Raw genomic sequence first — 19,188 nt, 5'->3', positions numbered from 1 at the left:
GGAATAGGAAGATCAAATGCCAGTCGCGACACAACGAGAGCCGTGGGCAGCTGACAGTGCAAGGACATCAGCACGACTGTCAAGATCCCCTCTGAGACATTTGTGCGCACGGTGCGAGAAAAAAAGCCCACGTTTGCAGCTACTACTGCATGGAGTTGCCCACAGCCGGAAAAGGTCCCGACCCCATTCCACAACATCAACCAGACCTCGACCACATGGGGGGAGGCCATTGACAGCAGAGAGAGATGGCCAAATGTCATCACCACTATGCCAGAATGTCAATATCAGTCCATCTACCTACACGTCAAACATGCTACTCCATGTCGTGTAACATCGTGTTCCGGTGGCTTTGGACCGTCGACTAGTCGTTTTGTTTACTGCAGCATCACAACATCCCGCCCGCTCTGCTGGATCCCACATTTGACCCAATACGAGAAACCTGACCAATGCCGCATGCGTCAGTTACTATCGGCCCGGACGACAACTCCTCCGAGCTGTCAGGCCCCGTGAGCCGGATTGAAGATGCCGGGCGTGAATGACCTCTCTGATATCCCACTGACCACTACCGTGGTTGATAAGGACCAGCTCCAGCAGGCAGCCCACCTCCAAGAGCCCCTCCCCTCCTTTCACCACGGAGTGATTATTGTCGACTTTGACCCCAACATGAGACTTCAAGATGTGCTGCTCGCCGCCGTCATAGCGCGAGTGTACGGAAATCCGGACCTCCTATCCGAAGCCAAACTCGAGACGCCTGCTGGGGGATTCGATTGGGATCCTGCCGAGGCTGACCCTGTTGACCATGGGGGATATACCAGCAGCTGGCATCACAAGCTTCACAGTCGTGATGAGGCGTCACACCGTGGATTGACGTTCCATCCTGAGGGCGCACCGGGCAACTTTCGATGTCACTATCCACAGCTTGACCCTGAGATTTGGGAGTCATGCAACAGGGCAAACTCTCGGACGTGTTGGTTGAGGATGAAGAGGCCGGACAGTGAGGGGAGAATTTACGGTTATGATATTCACACCAACTGTGTGTATTATGCCCGGGTGTGATTTTGTGAGACGAAAACAGACGCTGACATGAGTACACGCAGATGAGGTTGCTGCGCCCACTGGCGTCTCGCGATACGTACGGTCGCCCCTGATCGTTGGCATGAATCTTACTAACTTTGATAGTACACTATTGATGTTGCGACTGGAGTGATCTACCCAGATGGCTTCCCGAAACAAGCATTGTTGTTCAACGGCACCTACCCAGGACCTCGTCTCGAGGCATGCTGGGGTGATGAACTCGTCATCACTGTCAAGAACTCCCTCCCCAACATGGGCACCCAGATCCACTGGCACGGAATCCGACAACTGTTCACCAACGACATGGACGGGGTTGCCGTCACTCAGTGTCCCATTGCCCGAGGCCACACCTTCCAGTACAAGTTCAGGGTGCTCCAATACGGGTCGACATGGTACCACAGCCATTATTCACTTCAATACAGCGACGGTCTCTGCGGTCCTCTTGTTATCCATGGCCCTGCCAGTGCCAACTATGATGTCGAGGCTGAGCAGACGTTGATGGTGTCTGACTGGGTGCGTGACAGTGCCTTCAGCGAGTTCCATCAAGAAAAGACCAACGAAATTGCAAAGGCAAACGTCAAGATGGACACGTTACTCCTGAACGGAAAGGCAGGCATGAATGCAGTTGGTGGACCGGGAAACTCACCAAGAGACGTTGAAGCCTACAGCGTGACACGGTTCACCTCTGGCAAGAAACACCGTCTCCGTCTCATCAACAGCGGATCCGGCGCCACCTTTGTCGTCTCCATCGACGACCACCAGTTCACCGTCATCGCCAACGATCTTGTTCCTATCCGGCCCTACACCACCGACCGCTTGGTCATTGCCGTAGGCCAACGCTTCGACGTCATCGTCGACGGCCAAAGAGACCGCACAGGCAACTACTGGCTCCGCGCCCAACCCGCCGACGGCTGCAACGCCTTCAAAAAGGGAGTGTTCAACTCGACCGCCGGCGCCAACACGACCTACCCCCTAGACACCCGCGTAGGCATCATCAGCTACCCGTCCCTCCGCTCCCTCGCCCTCCCCGCCAGCCTCTCAACCACCACCGACTTCTCCTGCCTAGACGCCCAATCCTCCATGGTCCCCGTAGTCCCCTGGACCATCGCCCGCGAGCCCCTCAACCCTTTGTCTCTCTCCACCTTCTACAACGCGCGTCAGACAGTCCCCGACCAAACCCTAGGCCAGTCAGGCAACTACTCCCACTGGCTCTTACGCTTAGACCCCAACATAGAACACCAAACCGGCAAGTCGATGCACTCCCCCTTCTGGCTCGACTTCTCCAACCCAACCCTCCTCAACCTCACCGGCGCGGCCGCAAACCCAAGCTACAACATCGTCTACTACCCCTACCGTCGCGAAGGGTTCATCTACATGATCATTGACTCCTCCCTCCTCCCAGGGACTCACCCCTCCCAACTAGGGTCACAGATCGTCCCCAACAGGGGTGCGCACCCGATGCACTGGCACGGGACAGATGTTGTCATCTTGGGGCAGTCAAACGAACGGTTCGATCCTGTGACGAGCCCGGGGACGTGGAATTATGAGAACCCGCCTAGGAGGGATACGGTGGTTGTTCCGGGGGGTGGCGGGTATGTAGCTGTTGCTTTTCGGCCGGACAATCCGGGGGTTTGGCTTGTTCATTGCCATATCAGCTGGCATGCTAGTAGTGGGTTGGCGTTGCAGATGGTGATTCAGGGGGAGGGGGGGGTGGACGGGGGGATTTATGGGGTTTTGGGGAGGAGGGCGGTGGATAGGCTTGTTGGGGGGTGTGAGGAGTGGGAGGGGGATTTGGGGAGGGGGGACTTGGAAGAGATGGTGGAGAAGGATGATTCAGGGATTTGAGGAGGGGGTTGGGAAGGGGGGTTATATATTGTAATAGTGTTCATGTGTGCTTGTTATGTTGGTTTAGTGGTTTGTTTCTTGGGGAAGGGCAAGGGGTAATAGTATCGAATCATGGCTTTGAAGAGTAGTAATGGTAACTTTTAGTCTTTACATGTTAACTCTATTTGATGGTGTGCGGTGGTGGTGGTGGTGGCTTTCCCGGTGTGTTTTGTTCCTGGTGTATCAACTGGGGAGATTACAGTGGTCGTATCAGGTGAGTTCTTCGTCGTTTCTGGTGTATCAAGCGGAGAAACTGGGTTCGGTGTCGGGGATGGTGGCTTCTGACCCATCTCTAGAGTCTCTGATGGTGAAGCGGGAGTCACCGCAACAACCTCAGCGTCGTCTATGTTCATGATGGGCACATCCTGGATCTTTTTTGTAAAGCATACACCCACCGCTGACGCAGGCGTATGATGCCGGACAGCAGCCTCCTGCCACGCCATGTTGGCTGTGAACCATCGGAAAACACGGCAGCTCTTACCTCCCACCGTCTCAGGGCAAGCTCCATACCCGCCTTTATCCGGACATGATTGACGTATATCCCCCCACGGTACGATCGAGGCAGGTCTGTCGAAAAAGCAACGGTCATCCCTCCCCTCAGGTCCTCCACAGATCAATCCGACGGGACAACACCCAGGGAAATCTCCCCCGCAGTCAAAACAACTCGGCAGACCACAGGCGTTGGGGAGAGCGGCAGTGGTAGAGGAGGTCTGGGTGGAACTTGCGCTTGCCTGAAGAGTAGCCGTACGCGGCATGAAGAAATTCCACCAGCGCCCTGTTACTCGTGTCAACCAGCACCTCAATCGCCCGGAAATCCCATGATGTAGTCGGGGTAGCGGTGGTCATTTTGGGTGTGCACTGATGGGTAAGGCAGATAAAACCAAGGCCATCCAGCGAAATGGCTCAAACTGCCCTTTGTACCATCCTGTTCCCTCAGACCAGGCAGGCAGAACAGCGCGAGAGAGGGTTGTGTGCCAAGTCTTGTTGGTTCTGTACTCGAGGCTTGTGTGACTGAATATCGATTACTTCCTATATCAAAGAGTGCAACCTTTATCCAAGCGATTGGTTCCCTTGAGGGTATTGATGCAAGGTATCTCGAGGGAGTGTTGGTGCTGCGTAGCCAGGTAAATTGCTGGGGGCTGTGCTGATAGTGCGGCTCTATTAGTGTTCGAAAAGACTTTTCAACTGCTCCGTTGAACACTAGGTCTGTACCGTCTTTGGAGGGATATCCGCGTCTTTCTCCTTCTCAGATACTACCCCGTAAGATGGAGGCAGCTCCCGGGACCTTACATGACGTATCCTCCAACTCCCACGCTTCTGTTTTGATGTCGTTGCAAGCCATCTCGTGCGTGTATCGCTCCGTGTCCGCCTCAAACACCCTCCGTGTGTCTGCTTCGTACACATCAGACTTTTCCGCCAGCTCAACAATGGACTTCTCAGCCAGTTCCGCTGCAGGGCTACCTTTGCTGTCGCCGTCCCCCTTTCTGTTTCGTCGCTGTCGTCGAACAAAGAAGAACAGCCCCGCAATGATCATCAGGCCAACCGCAACGCAAGAAACAACAATTCCCACAATAATCCCCGTCCCTAAGCCTCCTTTCGGTTCCGTATCGATACCTGTTGGAAGCCTGGAAATCGTGTATGTCCCCTCGAGAAGAGGGCTGGTAGTGGTCCCTTCGAAGAAAGGATCGGTAGTCATCATAGGAGCCGCATTGAAAAGACGGGTGAGAGACACCTGTATATCCGGCGGATAAGAGTAGTCCATCACAAAAATCGAGGGTGTTGTCCCAGCCTCGACACTCCCGTATGACACCCAGCTGGTGAGTGTTTTCTGAACCTTGTGCGTGAGCATGCAGCTGCCGTCCAGGCAGGCGTAGGAGGAAGGGCAACAGCCTCCTGCGGATGGAAACTGTAAGCAAGTCCACCTAGGTAGGTAATCATCAGCGTCAAGCTTACCTCCCGCCTCCTCATCACATTGCCCATACCCCAACAGCCCGAAGCATCTCCCAGTAAAATCCACGTTGGTCGACGGAGTGCTGGGGATGATGCACCGATCCATCTCTTCGGCACAGGCATACCCCGTGGGACAGCATCCTTCACTTTCGTTGCTCCCACACTGGTAATACCCCGTTACCAGCGCGCTACAGGCGATCCTCTGGGAAGTTGTTTCGGCGAACGGGAAAGGAGCAGTAGTCGTAGCGCCTGTCGTGGTGGCGGTTCCGAGGTCGGCGGGCGTCATCTTTTGGAACAGGCAGATATATGCACGAAATCACTGAATATCAGGAGAAAACAGATTGAGTTTGCCATTGGTATCTGCCTCGCCCTGACCCCCCTAATACCGCGCTTAGAGAACACCGACGGAGATTTGAAAAGATGGCACGCCAAGCGACGGGATTCTGAGATGAGGGGTGGTCATTGGCTCGTTTGAAGCGATGCTACCTCGACGCGTGGGAATCATCGCGTCTGAAACTGCGAAACAATGGTAACGATCTATTGAAGTTGATATCTTGGAGGTTAGGCATCTAAACAAGGGTTAGGGCTGAAGCAGCAAACAACGCTTGACAGGGGGTTGGTTGTGTTCCAGACATTCGATGCCAAGCAATACCCGATTTGTGACATCTCACACTACACAATCACCTTCGTATTAGAGAACTCGATCGAACAAGACCTTTCTCCAAGTAGCCAAAGACATCAACGGTTGAGGTGGTTGGGAGGGAGCCAAACAGGGGCCCTTGTCCAACAAACCGATGATCAGGGCTTTCACCGCTCCGCGGTTTGGGATCACTTCAGCAGCAAAAATTCCACCACATCACGAGGTCACAAAACCTGGTGTTTTCCTCTCCAACTCCTTTGCAAGCAGATGCCGCCTCACAACTTCTCTGGGGGTTACCCAGGCTAAGATTTGGCGCACTGTTCAACTTGCACAGCAGCAAGGGAGGGACTCCTAAGCAGACAATGTCCTGATGACCTCGTCATAGCCCTTACAAAGAGCTCCAAGTGTGAAAATTTTGCACCTTCACCTGATGCCCCTGCCGAGGATTTGCCATCCAGCCACTGGTGGTTTCCAGATCCATGATGGGGCTAGTCAATCGTGGTCCAATTCCTTGGTTTCTTCAAGCCAGTCATTGGAGCTTCTGTTCATGGTCGGGTTCAAGTCGGGTACATCCGCATGGGCTGGTGTCAGGGGGGAACCTCCAATTCGGTCGACTTGCACGTCAGCCGCCACTGTGCCCGGTTGGCTAGAATTGCGGCTCTCACAAGGGTTTTTGCTGACGATGGTGACTTTCCCCGAAGTCCTGATTCAGGAAGCATGTGGCCCATTAATGACACCCTGGTACCCAGCGCTGCGGATATGGCGGCTCTTCCCGGGGCTAGCTGTGGTTGGGGCGGGGGATTTGTTCCTAGGATACCAAAGTACCGGTTTCGGGGCTAGAGTAAAAGACAGGGGGGGCGTGTTGTTCAGCACCAAGCCACGATCGAGGGATGGACTCATGGAAGAACGACCGGACACAACTAGTGTCAGGAGACTAGCCAGGCCAAGGCTGTCAGAAAGGAAAGAAAAAAAACCATGCAGGACTTGCCGTATGGAATATATACTTCCGCCGGCAACAAGGAAGGAGACTTTACAGCCGGTGACGAGCCTGCTCTTTCTGTTGTTCAGTTAAAACTCACCTTGACAGTCACCATATTCTTTGTGTCATCGCTATGGAAAGCACGGCCTCAAAGCAGCTACCACCGACGACAAAGGGCAACATGACGCAGCCACGACCGTTGTCGACCTTCTCGTCGGCCTCCACCCATGTCGATATCCTTACCCCCATTACTCCCCCAACGATCACCCCCTCCCTAACCCTCAGCACCACCCCCGCGCCTCCTGTGGACCCAGAAAACGGCGTGTCAACAAAGGAGATGATAGTAGACTCGCCACCAGAAGGTGGCCTGCAAGCGTGGTTGACAGTTGCTGGATCCTTCTGCATCACCACAGCCGTGTACGGATTGAGCAACTCTGTCGGTGTCATCCAACCCTACTGGGCCCAGCACCATCTGTCCTCCTTTCCGATCCAAGACATCGCCTGGATCTCAGGCGCCAACATCTTCCTGTGTTTGTTTCTGGGCGTCCAGGTCGGCCCATGGTTTGACCGGTTCGGTCCGAGATGGCTGCTGATGGCGGGTAGTCTGGTGTACTTAGCTGGACTTGTCGGGCTAGGCTTCCTGCCAGAAGAGAGCGATGTCCATGTCAGACAGGGCGTGCGAGCTCCGGGTGTCATGTATGGTCTTTTGATGCTTCTTTGGGCTATCGTCATGGGTTCGGGGGCGGCTTTATGCTGCACTGTTGCTCTCTCTGTTCTCGCGCACTGGTTCGAAAAGAAGAGGGGGTTGGCGGCAGGGATTGTCTTTGTTGGTAGCAGCGTTGGGGGTGCTGCTTTTCCGTTGGTGTTGAGGACCACGCTGCCCAAGTTGGGATGGGCATGGAGCATGAGGATCCTGGCTCTCATTGTGGCATCGCTGTTGAGTATCGGGAACATCCTGATCAAGGGTCGCATCAAGGGTCGACGGGGGTCGGGGGCGATCAACTTTGCATGTTTTCGAGATGCTAGCTTTCTGTGGACGACTGTTGGTTGCTTCAGTATGTGCCTTCTCGACTTTGGACTGTGGTTTACTTACTAACATATAACCAACAGTGAACCAGTTCATTCTGATCGCGGGATTGGGTATGGTCCCGACATGGGCTCTCGCAAAAGGATTCGAAGAGCAATCGACTTTTGTGATAGTCGCCGTGATGAGTGGGTGAGTGTGGCCTGGCATGTTGAATACCACCCCCAGAAATATCAGCTAACGCGACGACAGAGGCTCAGGAGTTGGGCGGCTGGTGGCGGGTGCCATCTCGGACAAGATTGGCCGGTTCAACACCATGATCTTGACCACCATCTTCTCCATCATCACAACATTTGCCGTCTGGATGTTGGTGGAAACGGACAGGATGTGGCTAATCTACCTGTTCGCAGCCCTCTTCGGCTTCGGCACCGGTTGTGTCATCAGCATCGGGCCGATCTGTGTTGGGCAGTACGTGCTCCCTCAACTTGAAGAGCACGGGCAACAACTTTGCTGACTGACATCCTAGACTCACTGTTCCCAGCAAGTTTGGGCAGTACTACGGTACAAGTTACAGCGTGGTCAGCTTTTCGTAAGTCTAGAAGCCTGATCTCAGGATCCAAATGAGAACACCTGTACTGACTGGGGCAAAAGATCGTTGCTTTCCATTCCTCTGAGTGCCTCGATCCTCGAGAACCTAGGCACAGAGGGTTTTGTCCTTGTTTTTGGTGCAGTGTTAATTTCGGCGTTGGCAGCGTTTTCGTTGGCGAGGTTCACAATCCAGGGCTGTGCGTGGCGCTGGAAAGACGTGGTATGACGTTTGGTTGTTGACCGTGATTTATTTTTGTTGTCTGTGATAAAGGGAAGGGATGCCGTTGAAGAAGAGATATGGAAAAGGAGAAAAGATAAGATGGCTTGGCATGAAGATGATGATGAGACGGAAGTTTTTACCCGAATGCCTCTGGAGTTGGGCCTACCCAGGTAGCTTCCATTTTTGCGTGCCGCCCTGCCTCGCCTCACCAAAGCCACGGAAGCGAAGGTGAGGAATGTGAGCTAGGTAAGTAAATATTTTCTGTCTCCAGACCATGGTTCTCCATCATGAAATTGACGTCGACTTCCAAGCCTAGGCCAGACAGAATTGCTAACAACGTCATCCCGAGACCTGCATATCAGAATCGAGACATGCGTTGGATAAAGAAAGGGTCTGGATCAGTGCCCTCGCACCGGATGACACCTAGGTGCCTTGGCACTTCTCTCCTCAGCCACATTCCCTACCAGCCAACAAACACATATCTCAGCGATCACATCAGAGGCCTGGACATGATGGAAGTTAGCGAGGCAAACACCACATACATGGAGCGGGTTATCGGGTACCACTCCATCTCGGGCGCTTGTATAAACATGAGCACCTTATAGTGGGCAGCATGCCTGATCTACTATCAAAGCCGCAATGATAAACGTAATAGGGAGTCGATGATGGCTCTGTCGCATTTATCCTAAACCGCTAACCAATGTAACCTCGCGACTGTGGACCGTCACCGGGGGGCTCCTCCATTTGGAAGGTCGCTGCTCGGTAGTTCTATGCACGATGCCGTTAGTTGCCCTAACTGCCAGTCTCCGACGTTCAACAGGGCAAGTCTTGGCCGACTTTCCCAATGCTTGGATGGCCCCCCTCCCCCCCCCCAGACCAGCCCCTGACCCCCTGCTACCCCCGCGCCTCTCATGCGACCACATGCCCTGACGGACAATGACGAATCGACGACGGCCTTCCTACTTTGGTAGGTGAGACACCAGCATGTTATCGAGACCTGAGCGATTTCCAGGTTCTCGAACACTCACCACCTGCACCAGTTCAAACTGCAACGACTGTTCAAAATGTTAAATAACTGGAAAGTTCACCCCCTTTCTTCTTCACAACGCCCAGCCTTTCTAGCCAGGTCTGGATTGCTAGGCGTTCAACCTTTCCGGATTCAACATGAAACAGTTTGTGCCAGCCGCCGCCGTGGTGGCGCTCCAGGTCACCGCGTCTCTCGCGGAGGAGCTACTGCCCGTTCAGATCAGGGCTCCCAGCCCAGCACACTTCTCCGATCTCGTGGCCAACAACACGCTCGATTTCGGCTGCAGGCCCATCGCCCATCCCACCAGCGATGGCAAGTTTGAGCTCCAGGCTCTCCTCACCAGAGACCAGATCAGCTGGCTTCACGGCGAGTACAGCTCGGACGAGGCCATCACCGTCCGGGAGACTGCCCTCGACAAGCGCCAAACCTCGGGCAAAGCCCCCATCGGCACCGGCGATCGCTTCAGCGGCGGCTCCGTGACCCCCTCGGGCCTCGGAACCAAAGCCAGCACGGCCAGCATCGCCAGCATCCTCAACATCAACGAGATTAACTCTGCGCTCACCGGCCTCGCAAACGCCTACCCGGGCGCCTTCTTCAAGTACAACCTCCCCTACACCACCTTCCAAGGCCGCACCTCGGTCGCCGCCTACACCGGAGCCGGTCCCGACACGTCAAAGTACCGGCTCTACCTCTCGGCTGGCATGCACGCCCGCGAGCGCGGCGGGCCCGACAACCTCCTCTACTGGGTTTCTGACCTCCTCGCGGCGAACAAGTCCGGGTCTGGGCTGACCTACGGCAAAAAGACGTACACCAACGCCCAGGTAAAGTCTGTGCTCAGCGCGGGGATTGTCCTCTTCCCGCTCGTCAACCCAGACGGCGTGGTCTACGACCAGTCGTCTGGTTCTCTCTGGCGCAAGAACAGGAACAACCGCTCTGGCTCGTCGGGCGCGTCGGTGGGCGTTGATCTCAACCGCAACTTCAACTTCCTCTGGAACTTTCGCAAGTTCTTCTCTTCGTCCGTCTCCCCTGCTTCTACAAGCCCTAGCTCGGAGGCGTTTTACGGCACCGCTCCCGAGTCAGAGCAGGAGACCAAGAACCACGTCTCCGTCTATGACAAGTTCCCCGGCATCAGATGGTTCATGGATATTCACTCTGCCGCGGGGACGATTTTGTATTCTTGGGGGGATGACGTGAATCAGTCGACGGATCCAAAGATGAACTTTTTGAACTCGACGTATGATGGGAAGAGGGGGGTGACGGGGGATAGTGTGTACAAGGAGTACATCCCTGCCGCGGACGCGACTGCCATCAAGAGGGCGGCGGATGCCACCGTGGCGGGTATGAAGGGTGTGGGTTCGAGGAGCTATGTTAGCCAGCAGGCGGTGGGGCTGTATCCCACCTCGGGGGCGAGTGATGATTATGCTTTTAGCAGGTTTTGGGCTGAGCCGGGGGTGAGTAAGGTTTATGGGTTCACGATGGAGTTTGGGTACTCGACCAATTTTTATCCGACGACGGCCGAGTTCAACAATAATATTCGGGATACGAATGCTGGGTTTATGGAGTGGGCGTTGACTGCTATTGCTGTCGGGTTGTAGTGAGGGAGGAGGGTTGTATATAAGATGGGGCGGTATATATTTGTAAAGGATGAATGAGAACATGAATTGAACATGAGCATGGCGGTGGCACGGATGAAGCGTGATAATGTTCAGGTTGGATCCCCTCATGAAATCAGTGAATTGAGTGCTCATTGAACCATTGAATACCACGCTGAAAGATTACCCCCAAGGTGACGCTGCAAACTCTAGACTCGTCTACAGGACCCCCCGCCCTCAAATGACCTCTTGCGATGATCAGACCATTCCTATCCCCTAACCAGAACTCCCAAAACAAAACCCAACCTCGATCCCAAACAGATAGGCCCCCTCACGGTCAATAATACACCCTCTCCCTCTCCCTCTCCCTCTCCCTCTCCCTCTCCCTCTCCCTCTCCCTCTCCCTCTCCCTCTCCCTCTCCCTCCCCATCCTCCGTTCCCTCTCCCCCCCTTCTCTCCCCCCCTCATACCCCTCTCTCTCCCTCCCCCCCCTTGGAAGCATGCCACCCATCCCAATAATACTGACACCTCTCATCCGGACACCCCGGATACCTCCGAAAGTTATCAGTGTACTTTCTCTCCGTAATCGCCCTATTATTCTCCCGCCCAGGTACAAAGCCGCAGTGTCGACTATGACCTAGAATTCTCTATGTCAGCCTTTCCTGTTCCGCTACCTCTACCTACCTACCTTCCCTGGGGGAGGGAGGTTGGGCTGAGGTGAACTGACATCTAACAACCTTGATCTTGATAAAATGCCCGCACGGCTCAAAATGCAGCCTGACCTGTCGGCACATTTCCCCTCGAGAGCATCACCTGTGATAGGTCGGTTGGTGGTGTTAATCGTGTCTGTTGGATGATTATCCAATGACGTTTTTGACGCGGGGTTCCGCTGCTGAGAAGTTGGCTGAAATCCCCCTATCTCGTTCTCCTCATCTAAAAGAGGAGTTGCAAACAGAGAGATAACAGTGAAGATTATCTCTCGCAAAGATTCCCTAGGGGTTTTTTTGGGGATTTTTTTCTTTTTTTTTTTCTTTTTGAAAAGATCAAAGCGGGCTCAGCAGGCGGCGGTTCGGGAATCGGCTCTGTGTGTTTGTGTGTGAGGTGCGTGTGCACAATGCTCATGTGGATCCCCCACCTCATGACACACGATGCCCCCTCCCTCCCTCCTCCTCCGTGCCTCCTCGCCAATTTATCACAGTCACACACGCGCCGCAACACATGATGGGCGGAGGGGAGGGGAGGGGAGGGGGCTGTTTACATCGCCCCCAAAAGGTCACGCGGGGTCAACATCATCACAAAACATAACATCCAACACCACTCAGTTTTGTTTATTGTAGGATAGGTAAAAAGCAGGCTACCCTTCTATTCATTTTGCTGCTCGCCGCGCGCCAATTACTAATCTTTTTTCTTCTACCAATAAAACCACATCATCAACAACAAACGCTAAAAAAAAAAAAAAACCAACACGCCCATTGCATTGCCATGAAATTCAAGATATCTTCCATCCACCGGCTTGCCTTTTTTTATACAACGCTGCCAACACACACACTTCACCTATTCATCATCGTCATAACCCCCGCTGGCAGCAGGCGTCTCCGCCGTGAAGGGGGCCGGCGTCGGAGCACCATAGTATCCCGAGCCGGAAGCACCAGGAGTGGGCGCAGTGGCAGCAGGTGTTGGCGCTGTGTCCCCGCCCCATCCACCTGCCCACACGCCCGGAGTGGGAGCGCTGATGGGCGCCGGCGTTGGTGCCGTGTAGGCGCCCGGAGTCGGAGCACTGAACGCTCCCGGCGTGGGCGCACCGAGACCAGCGCCGGGCGTGGGCGCGTCGTACGAGTTGCCGCTGGCTCCGGGAGTGTATCCCCAGTCGGCACCGCCACTCGCAGCAGGGGTTGGTGCCGAAAGACCGCCGCCATAAGCAGGAGTCTTGGAGCCCCAGGTGTCGCCGCTGCCGCTTCCACCGTAGGCGGGTGTCTTGGATCCGTGGCCAAAGCCGTCATGGGCAGGTGTCTTGGAGCCAGAGTTCCACGCCGGGGTGCGCCCGCCGCTGCCGCCGTAAGCCGTGGCTCCTCCATAGGCAGTCCGGTTGCCGTCGTATGGGTTGGCAGTCCGAGAGCCGTCTTGCCAGGCAGGTGTTCGTGCGCCAGAGGCATTGCTGCTCCAGGCAGGTGTACGAGAGGAAGCTAGGTAATTTATTAGTGCGTGTGTTGACATCGTCAAGGAACAAGACTTACATGATGCACCGCCCCAAGCTGGGGTACGGCCGCCGGCCCCAGAAGCCATTGGGGTTCTACCACCGGGCCAGTCTCCTCTACCACCACCACCACCACCACCAAACCCACCACGTCCAGAACCACCAAACCCGCCCCCACCGCGTCCGCCACGGGAGTAGATGTCAATTGGCTTACCAGTGACCTTGTCCTTGAAGGCAAGGTCCGCCTTGGGCACGGTAATAATCTTGCTCTTGGTGTGGAGCTCAACACGCGCGTGGGTATCCGTGGTATCCTTGACGATACCCAGCAAACCCTTGTATCCACCCCTCCTGATAGTGACAGTCTGGTTGATGGCACGGTCCGGACCGAAGCTCTTTGGTGCTGCCATGCGGTTGTTCTCGGCAGGGCTTCGCTTCATGGCCGGGTTCATGGCAGTCAAGTCAGGACCACCGCCGCTGTTGATGCGACCACCCTTGGCCGCGATGGTGTTGACGTTGCCGGCACGTGTGACAAAAACGCCGGCATTCTCGTTGGTCGTGTTGGTGTGTAAGAAGATGAAAGAGCGATGAATGTGAATGATTTTACCCTGCCGTTGTTGACCACCGTACTCACGGACAACATCATCCAGACGAATCTCGGAGCCGCTCCTGTCAGCAGCCACGGCAGTTCTCCTCTTTGGGAGCTTGTTGGTAATCTGAGAAGGCATAACCTGCCTCACCTCTCCATTCTGGTCAAGCACCCCCACTGACTCACGGTCAACCTTGACGATGCAGCCAACAGTCGTCGCATCCAGCTGCACCAGATCAAGGAGGGAGTACTGGCCAAGCGATCCCTGTCCTCCAATATCACTGGCGGCGCGGAGGTCCTTGCTGAATACTGTGACCTCGTTGTTGGTCTGATCCGTGAGCAGGGTGACACGATCCTGCGAGATGTTGACCACCATGCCCACCTCGTCACGGAAACGGCTGCCGCCGATGACCTTGACGTGGTCACCAATCTTGAACAGCTTGCGAAGACCTTTGTTGGGCACCTCGATGGTCTGCCCAGAGAGGTTTCCTTCCGTGACTCTGAGTGTCACTATGTCACCGCGAACATCGACGGCTTTGCCAACCACTCCGCGCTGTTCGCCCTCGTACACTTCGATCACATCTCCGGGGACATAAGCAACGTTGGAGCTGCTGTCTTTCAAGCTGGCAGCAAGAGCCTTGAGGTCAAGGTTCTCTGTGCCATCCTCGGAACCACCGGCGAACCGTGTGACCTCTTCGAGCGTGGGGTTTACATCCTTGACATCGAGTAGCTGAATCTTGATATCTTTGACTTGGAACCCATTCTCAAATTCGTCACCCATAAATGTCCACGAGTTCGTCTGTGGGTTGCCCTGGAGATGTCGTGGGTTCTTTTTCCTGGCCTCGGCTTCGCTGAAGAGCCGCTGGGGTGGGCGGGGTCCAGGGATGCCGGGGCGCTTGCGCTTGCCATCTGGACCGATGCCATCCTCTCTTACACCATAGTCCAGACGGGGAATGAACCTAACTCTAGCTTCCAGTCCATTCTCGGTGACGTCGAGAACCTGGGCGAGATCTCCAGCGTGCTTCGCAGGCCTCTTCATGCGCACCCAGGCACCAGGTGTCAGGCTCGGGGTCTTGATGACGCGCAAGAGATCGGGCATGTCCTTGATCGGAACCAGATCCATCTTGGTGCGAGGGTACACGTTGAGAATGCCGTCCAAAGAGAGCAGGATATCGTTTTGGCGGAGCGCCTCGATGTAAACGTAACCCTTCATGACGGAATTGGGCCCGGCACGCTCAAAGGCAGCAGTGATGGGCAGCTCATTCTTGGTACCAAGTCTCTCCTCAACACGGCGGATGATGGAGAAGACAACCTCGCGCTCCTTGCCTTCCTTGCACCTAACGGCCCAGATGCCGGGGTCATTGACGCTGGGAAGAAGCAGGCGCTTGGGCACAATGGCCATGTCACTGTATCCTCTGGTGGGCGCACGTTTGCCATAACGCTCACGCAGGATCTCGGCTTGCTTTTCGGCGTCGAGGCTGGCCTCCAGCTCGCGTCTCCGGTCGAGGTCACGATGTCTCCTGTCGTCGTTCATGCCGCCGCTGTCGGCGATATCGTCAGGGTGGGCATTGTCGATGAAGTCCTCGATCTCCTCGCCATCTCTGTCGTCGGCTTCGTCTTCGTCTTCATCGTCGACCTCGGCTTCGATATCGAACAGATTGCCCACACCGGCAGGCTTGCGACGCTTCCTGCGGTGGCTCTGCGCGATCCAAGTCAGCAATTGGAAAGAGAAGCGAAGCGGGATGCAGACTCACATGCTGCACGTCATCCTCATCTTCTTCGTCCTCTTCGTCCTCCTCGTCATCTTCATCGCCATCTCGGTGACCACCGCCCTCCTCATCGTCTTCCTCCTCTTCATCATCCTCGCCGCCACCACCATCATCATCATCATCATCATCATCAGCGGCGATGCGCGGACGCTTGGTGGCGCGACCCGAGGGGCGTTCATCTTCGTCTTCATCTTCATCGTGATCCCCATCGGCTACCGGGCTGCTACTGCGATGGTCGTTCTTACGGGACACGCGGGGGCTGCTGTCGTTGGCATCCTGTTCCTCATCCGACAGGTCGGCTGGGGCCGGGTTGAAGTTGTCGTCTTCTGACTCGGAGTCGCCTCCGTAGTGGTTGTCGGCCATGGTGGGAATTCGGAATTCGCAATTGGTTATCTGGCAATTCGGATGCTGCTGAGGCGGCGAATCGCCAGAGACAAGCTGCGCAGTGTGAGCAGCAGGAGAGTGCTGGGGAGTTGGGTTTGTTGTAGAGGGGAAAGTTTCGTTTGGCAGGCGGACAAAAGACCGCTGCTGTCCTCGAGGCGCAACAACTGAATGATGGAGCTTGCAGGCTGCGTAGCGCGCCGCGCTAGTGCTGTTTGAGAATCCCGGTCGGGCTCGGCGCCAGCAACAGCTTTTCTCCGTTGTGGCCTGTGCGCTCTTTCTTTGACTGTCGTCGCTCTCTGAAACTCATCAAACATTCAAGCGGCACTGGTTTTCTTTGGGAATTAAGAAAAATATGATGTTTGAGAATTAAAATCTTAAGAACGAGGGAGTGGTTACCAAATGAGTATTTAGGGAAATGTTGTTCACGAATGCTCGACTGACACATTCCTTCTCTCCGCAAACCAGCCAGTCCATTCTTTGGGGGGCTCAACATGAAGTATCACTCCTGTCTACGATTTTTTTTACGCTCCTTGGCCAGGTAACTACGAGGCACTTACCTGGCTGCACAAGTTAAGGTGGAACGACGGCTGCTTACTTACAAGTTGCAGGGTTCGAAAGTTGATGTGATGAACTGTCTCTCGCGTCATAGCAGCATAGATTGCCTTCTGGACAGAGCTCTGGGCACGGGTTGTGGGGACAATACTAGCAACGACATAAGACAGCATCTCATTACATACAAGAGATGTCAGAACACTGAATATTTGACTGTGGAACAAGAACGATCAAGTACACAAATCACAAAATCACACCCCAGCGCCTACCACCCGCCCCAACAACCCAGCTCGTATACCAAAAACCACCAAATCAAAACCGGAACGCGCAATGCCAAAGACCCGACCCGCTTTGTTTCCCTTCAACCTCCTATCTTCACACTCCCTTGAACACAACCCCCACTCCAGAACCCCTCCACCCCCCTCACCTTGGGCGTCAACGGCGGCGAGGGCGGATTCGACCTCACCTCCACAACAGGAACCTCGCTCTCCGCCGTCACCACCCTCTCCACCCCACCCCCATCCCCTACCGTGACAAAGCTCCCTTCGCTCATCGGCCTCTCTTCCGACATGAACCGCAAGTCAGCCTTATCCAAATCATCCAGCAAAGCCGACATCCGCTTCGGTCTGGGAACAGGCAAGTTTCTCGGGAGAGAAGGTCGGCCAGCTGCCATGCGGCGGTACTGTTGCGTCAGGGCAGAAACAGAGCTAAGACGGACTTGTTCAGAGCAAAGATAAACTTCTCGAAGAGGGAGAGGTTGCGGTTGGTGGTGAGGGCCAAGGGAGGAACTGATTGTGTGGCAGAGGTGGCGTATCTTGGATTGGAGGAGGGAGAGGTTGGTGTGGAGGGTTTGGCAGGTTCGATCTGGATTGGGATGGATCAGATATTCTACCCTTACGCGGAAACAAACAAACAAACAAAAAAAGCCACGGACCGTCGCCGGCTGCAAACTCGGGACCGATGAGAGTAAAGCCGATTTGATAGGTAGACTGAATCCGGTAGCTGGACATGTCAAGAGAGGTGCCCACGGCGCATTTGATCGGGCGGACCCGGGCGGCGGCGGGGTGGAAGCGGTGGGTGCTGGTGCTTGTGTGGTAGCTGTTTGATGCTTGTTGCCTCTGTAGCCAAGTATTGTAAAAGTCCAGGCCGGCTTCGAATGCAGAGGCGAGGCGCTCGACAAGGCCGTCCACCCTCGCCAGCTCGACCTCGTCAGCAGCATCAAGCGTGGGAGTGGTGGTGGTGGTAGTAGTAGTAGCTGCCAGGGCTTCTGACATGATTGCTACCAATTTGCGTAAGAGGGGAAGGACAGCCATCGGCATGGCAGACAAAGAATTTGAGCCACATGAGAGGGCTGGTCTCTTATCTCTCGAGCCGTTTCGCGGGTGCTGCTGCTGCTGCAGGGCTTATCTCGATGTCCCCCAAGATAGGTAGCCATGCAGGAAGTGGAAGTGGCGTCGAATGGGGGAGCGCGACACGAATCTGAACCTAATTTCTGCCTTGGAAGGCATGATTGGAAGTCGCTTTGGCGGAGTGGTTAACGCGCGCCCCTGCTAAGGGCGTTCCCTCGGGAGCGTAGGTTCGAATCCTGCAGGCGACGATGTTTTTTGTGACCCTCATCTTTCTTTCTTATTTATTGGATAACGGGCCCAACCCCTCAGTTTTCACTTGGAAGGTGGCTTTGCCAGATCATACATAGCATCTCGTCGTACTCCAGGCAATTCCCAATTGATGATCAATCAATCCCCCAACCACCCCAGAACCAATGGTTCCCGATAAGATCTGCCATGTCATTGAACTTCGGTAATGGATCAAGTTCGAGTCCCAACTCATCCTGTTCTTCTATCCATTTGTCGATGAGATAACGATAGCCGGCCTTCGCTCGCTTGAATTGCACCCAGGACGTGAAAACTTCATACAAGGCTCTGTCCCAGTACTCGGGAAACATATTCCCGTCTATGACCTCTTGGTAAACATCCTCGTATGATTTCTCTCGCCCCCATGCCCACGTGTCCAGGATATCGCGCTCTATTGTGAAGCCCTCGGCCGTTGTCAGAATCTGCCCGGGCGCTGGCAACCTCTCGACTCTCATCAGCGACATGCGCAGCCAGTACAGATACTTTTGCCAGCATTCGGTAAGCAGCCTGGACTTGTTCTCCATGGCTTCAACGTGGCTTTCCAAGAAGCTGTGTACCAACTTTCCGCCTGAGCCAAAGACACCGTTTCCCCCCATCGTCTCCACCATGGTGATTGACCACAGCTCGTGCTTGCGACTAAACAGCTCGTGTCCGTATCTTGCCAGTTGAATGTGCGGCACATGGTCTTTATCGATATGTTCCTCCTCAGCGAAGCAAGACCATTCGCTGGCGAGCGGGTAGTGGTTCACGTCGATGTAGATCGGTTTCAGATCGGGGAGGGTGTTGTTGTGCTCTTCTTCCCAGGCGGTCAGGTCGACGCCTTCGAGGTCGTGCCTGTAGACGAGCTCCAGCGGGAAGGGCTTGAGCGGCAGCATTGGGCTGTCCTCAAAGTTGAAGATTTCAGGGTGGTCCTCCTCCTGGTATATGTCGAACCACCGCCGGCCAGCCTTTCGGTGTTGCTTGCTGCGGCCTACCGTGGCGAGGTGGCCCAGGTAATGAAACTCCTGCTCTACGAACCCCTTGTAGTCTATCCCCCTCGCGGGAGTCGCGACCTCCGCGCGTTGTTATATGCCACCGGCTGGTCGGTCCAT

At 55.0% G+C, this 19,188-nt stretch overlaps 8 protein-coding genes and 1 non-coding gene across 9 annotated transcripts; 3 read left to right on the top strand and 6 right to left on the bottom strand.

Annotated features, from left to right (window-relative positions):
- Positions 1-195: 195 nt before the first annotated feature.
- Positions 196-2,919, top strand: QC764_504140 (uncharacterized protein; the record flags this gene model as incomplete). Its single annotated transcript, XM_062947669.1, has 3 exons — positions 196-1,033; positions 1,098-1,132; positions 1,180-2,919. Exons 1-3 carry the CDS (start codon positions 523-525, stop codon positions 2,917-2,919), a joined length of 2,286 nt encoding a protein of 761 aa, XP_062798895.1. The 5' UTR covers positions 196-522.
- A 403-nt stretch (positions 2,920-3,322) lies between these two features.
- Positions 3,323-5,673, bottom strand: QC764_504135 (uncharacterized protein). Its single transcript, XM_062947668.1, has 2 exons — positions 4,912-5,673; positions 3,323-4,851 (listed from the first exon to the last, which is right to left on the bottom strand). The coding sequence occupies exons 1-2, from the start codon at positions 5,192-5,194 to the stop codon at positions 4,205-4,207; spliced, it is 930 nt and encodes a 309-aa protein (XP_062798894.1). The 5' UTR covers positions 5,195-5,673; the 3' UTR covers positions 3,323-4,204.
- On the top strand, positions 5,448-8,590 carry QC764_504130 (uncharacterized protein). The gene is made up of 3 exons (XM_062947667.1): positions 5,448-7,607; positions 7,804-8,019; positions 8,078-8,590. The coding sequence occupies exons 1-3, from the start codon at positions 6,661-6,663 to the stop codon at positions 8,142-8,144; spliced, it is 1,230 nt and encodes a 409-aa protein (XP_062798893.1). The 5' UTR covers positions 5,448-6,660; the 3' UTR covers positions 8,145-8,590.
- Positions 8,591-9,523: 933 nt separating this feature from the next.
- Positions 9,524-10,981, top strand: QC764_504120 (uncharacterized protein; the record flags this gene model as incomplete). Its single annotated transcript, XM_062947666.1, has 1 exon — positions 9,524-10,981. One exon carries the CDS (start codon positions 9,524-9,526, stop codon positions 10,979-10,981), a length of 1,458 nt encoding a protein of 485 aa, XP_062798892.1.
- Positions 10,982-11,062: 81 nt separating this feature from the next.
- On the bottom strand, positions 11,063-11,772 carry QC764_0077940 (uncharacterized protein; the record flags this gene model as incomplete). Its single annotated transcript, XM_062940750.1, has 3 exons — positions 11,063-11,360; positions 11,449-11,615; positions 11,706-11,772. The coding sequence occupies 3 exons, from the start codon at positions 11,770-11,772 to the stop codon at positions 11,316-11,318; spliced, it is 279 nt and encodes a 92-aa protein (XP_062798891.1). The 3' UTR covers positions 11,063-11,315.
- A 760-nt stretch (positions 11,773-12,532) lies between these two features.
- On the bottom strand, positions 12,533-16,214 carry SPT5 (transcription elongation factor spt5; the record flags this gene model as incomplete). The annotated part of the gene is made up of 3 exons (XM_062947665.1): positions 15,513-16,214; positions 13,213-15,457; positions 12,533-13,161 (listed from the first exon to the last, which is right to left on the bottom strand). Exons 1-3 carry the CDS (start codon positions 15,888-15,890, stop codon positions 12,533-12,535), a joined length of 3,252 nt encoding a protein of 1,083 aa, XP_062798890.1. The 5' UTR covers positions 15,891-16,214.
- A 544-nt stretch (positions 16,215-16,758) lies between these two features.
- Positions 16,759-18,054, bottom strand: QC764_504107 (uncharacterized protein). Its single transcript, XM_062947664.1, has 2 exons — positions 17,398-18,054; positions 16,759-17,327 (listed from the first exon to the last, which is right to left on the bottom strand). Exons 1-2 carry the CDS (start codon positions 17,780-17,782, stop codon positions 16,825-16,827), a joined length of 888 nt encoding a protein of 295 aa, XP_062798889.1. The 5' UTR covers positions 17,783-18,054; the 3' UTR covers positions 16,759-16,824.
- QC764_0077910 lies at positions 17,980-18,060 on the bottom strand. Its single transcript has one exon. It is a non-coding gene; the product is annotated as a tRNA-Ser (tRNA).
- An 89-nt stretch (positions 18,061-18,149) lies between these two features.
- QC764_504105 (uncharacterized protein) lies at positions 18,150-18,972 on the bottom strand (the record flags this gene model as incomplete). Its single annotated transcript, XM_062947663.1, is given in 3 exon segments — positions 18,150-18,294; positions 18,308-18,646; positions 18,740-18,972. 3 exon segments carry the CDS (start codon positions 18,970-18,972, stop codon positions 18,150-18,152), a joined length of 717 nt encoding a protein of 238 aa, XP_062798888.1.
- Positions 18,973-19,188: the final 216 nt, after the last annotated feature.

The sequence above is a fragment of the Podospora pseudoanserina genome, chromosome 5, assembly GCF_035222485.1.
Source record: "Podospora pseudoanserina strain CBS 124.78 chromosome 5, whole genome shotgun sequence".
NCBI classification, from domain to species: Eukaryota; Fungi; Ascomycota; class Sordariomycetes; order Sordariales; family Podosporaceae; genus Podospora; species Podospora pseudoanserina.
Note: the sequence above shows the minus strand (reverse complement) of the source record. Positions and strands in the feature narration are given on the sequence as shown.

Coding starts and splice junctions, on each gene's coding strand:
- QC764_504135 (XM_062947668.1), bottom strand. CDS start 5,194: ATGACGCCCGCCGACCTCGGAACCGCCACCACGACAGGCGCTACGACT. Junction 4,852..4,911: donor ATGTGATGAGGAGGCGGGAG/GTAAGCTTGACG, acceptor TTCCATCCGCAG/GAGGCTGTTGCCCTTCCTCC.
- QC764_504130 (XM_062947667.1), top strand. CDS start 6,661: ATGGAAAGCACGGCCTCAAAGCAGCTACCACCGACGACAAAGGGCAAC. Junction 7,608..7,803: donor TGCCTTCTCGACTTTGGACT/GTGGTTTACTTA, acceptor ACGCGACGACAG/AGGCTCAGGAGTTGGGCGGC. Junction 8,020..8,077: donor GGGCCGATCTGTGTTGGGCA/GTACGTGCTCCC, acceptor CTGACATCCTAG/ACTCACTGTTCCCAGCAAGT.
- QC764_504107 (XM_062947664.1), bottom strand. CDS start 17,782: ATGCCGATGGCTGTCCTTCCCCTCTTACGCAAATTGGTAGCAATCATG. Junction 17,328..17,397: donor CGAGTTTGCAGCCGGCGACG/GTCCGTGGCTTT, acceptor ATCCCAATCCAG/ATCGAACCTGCCAAACCCTC.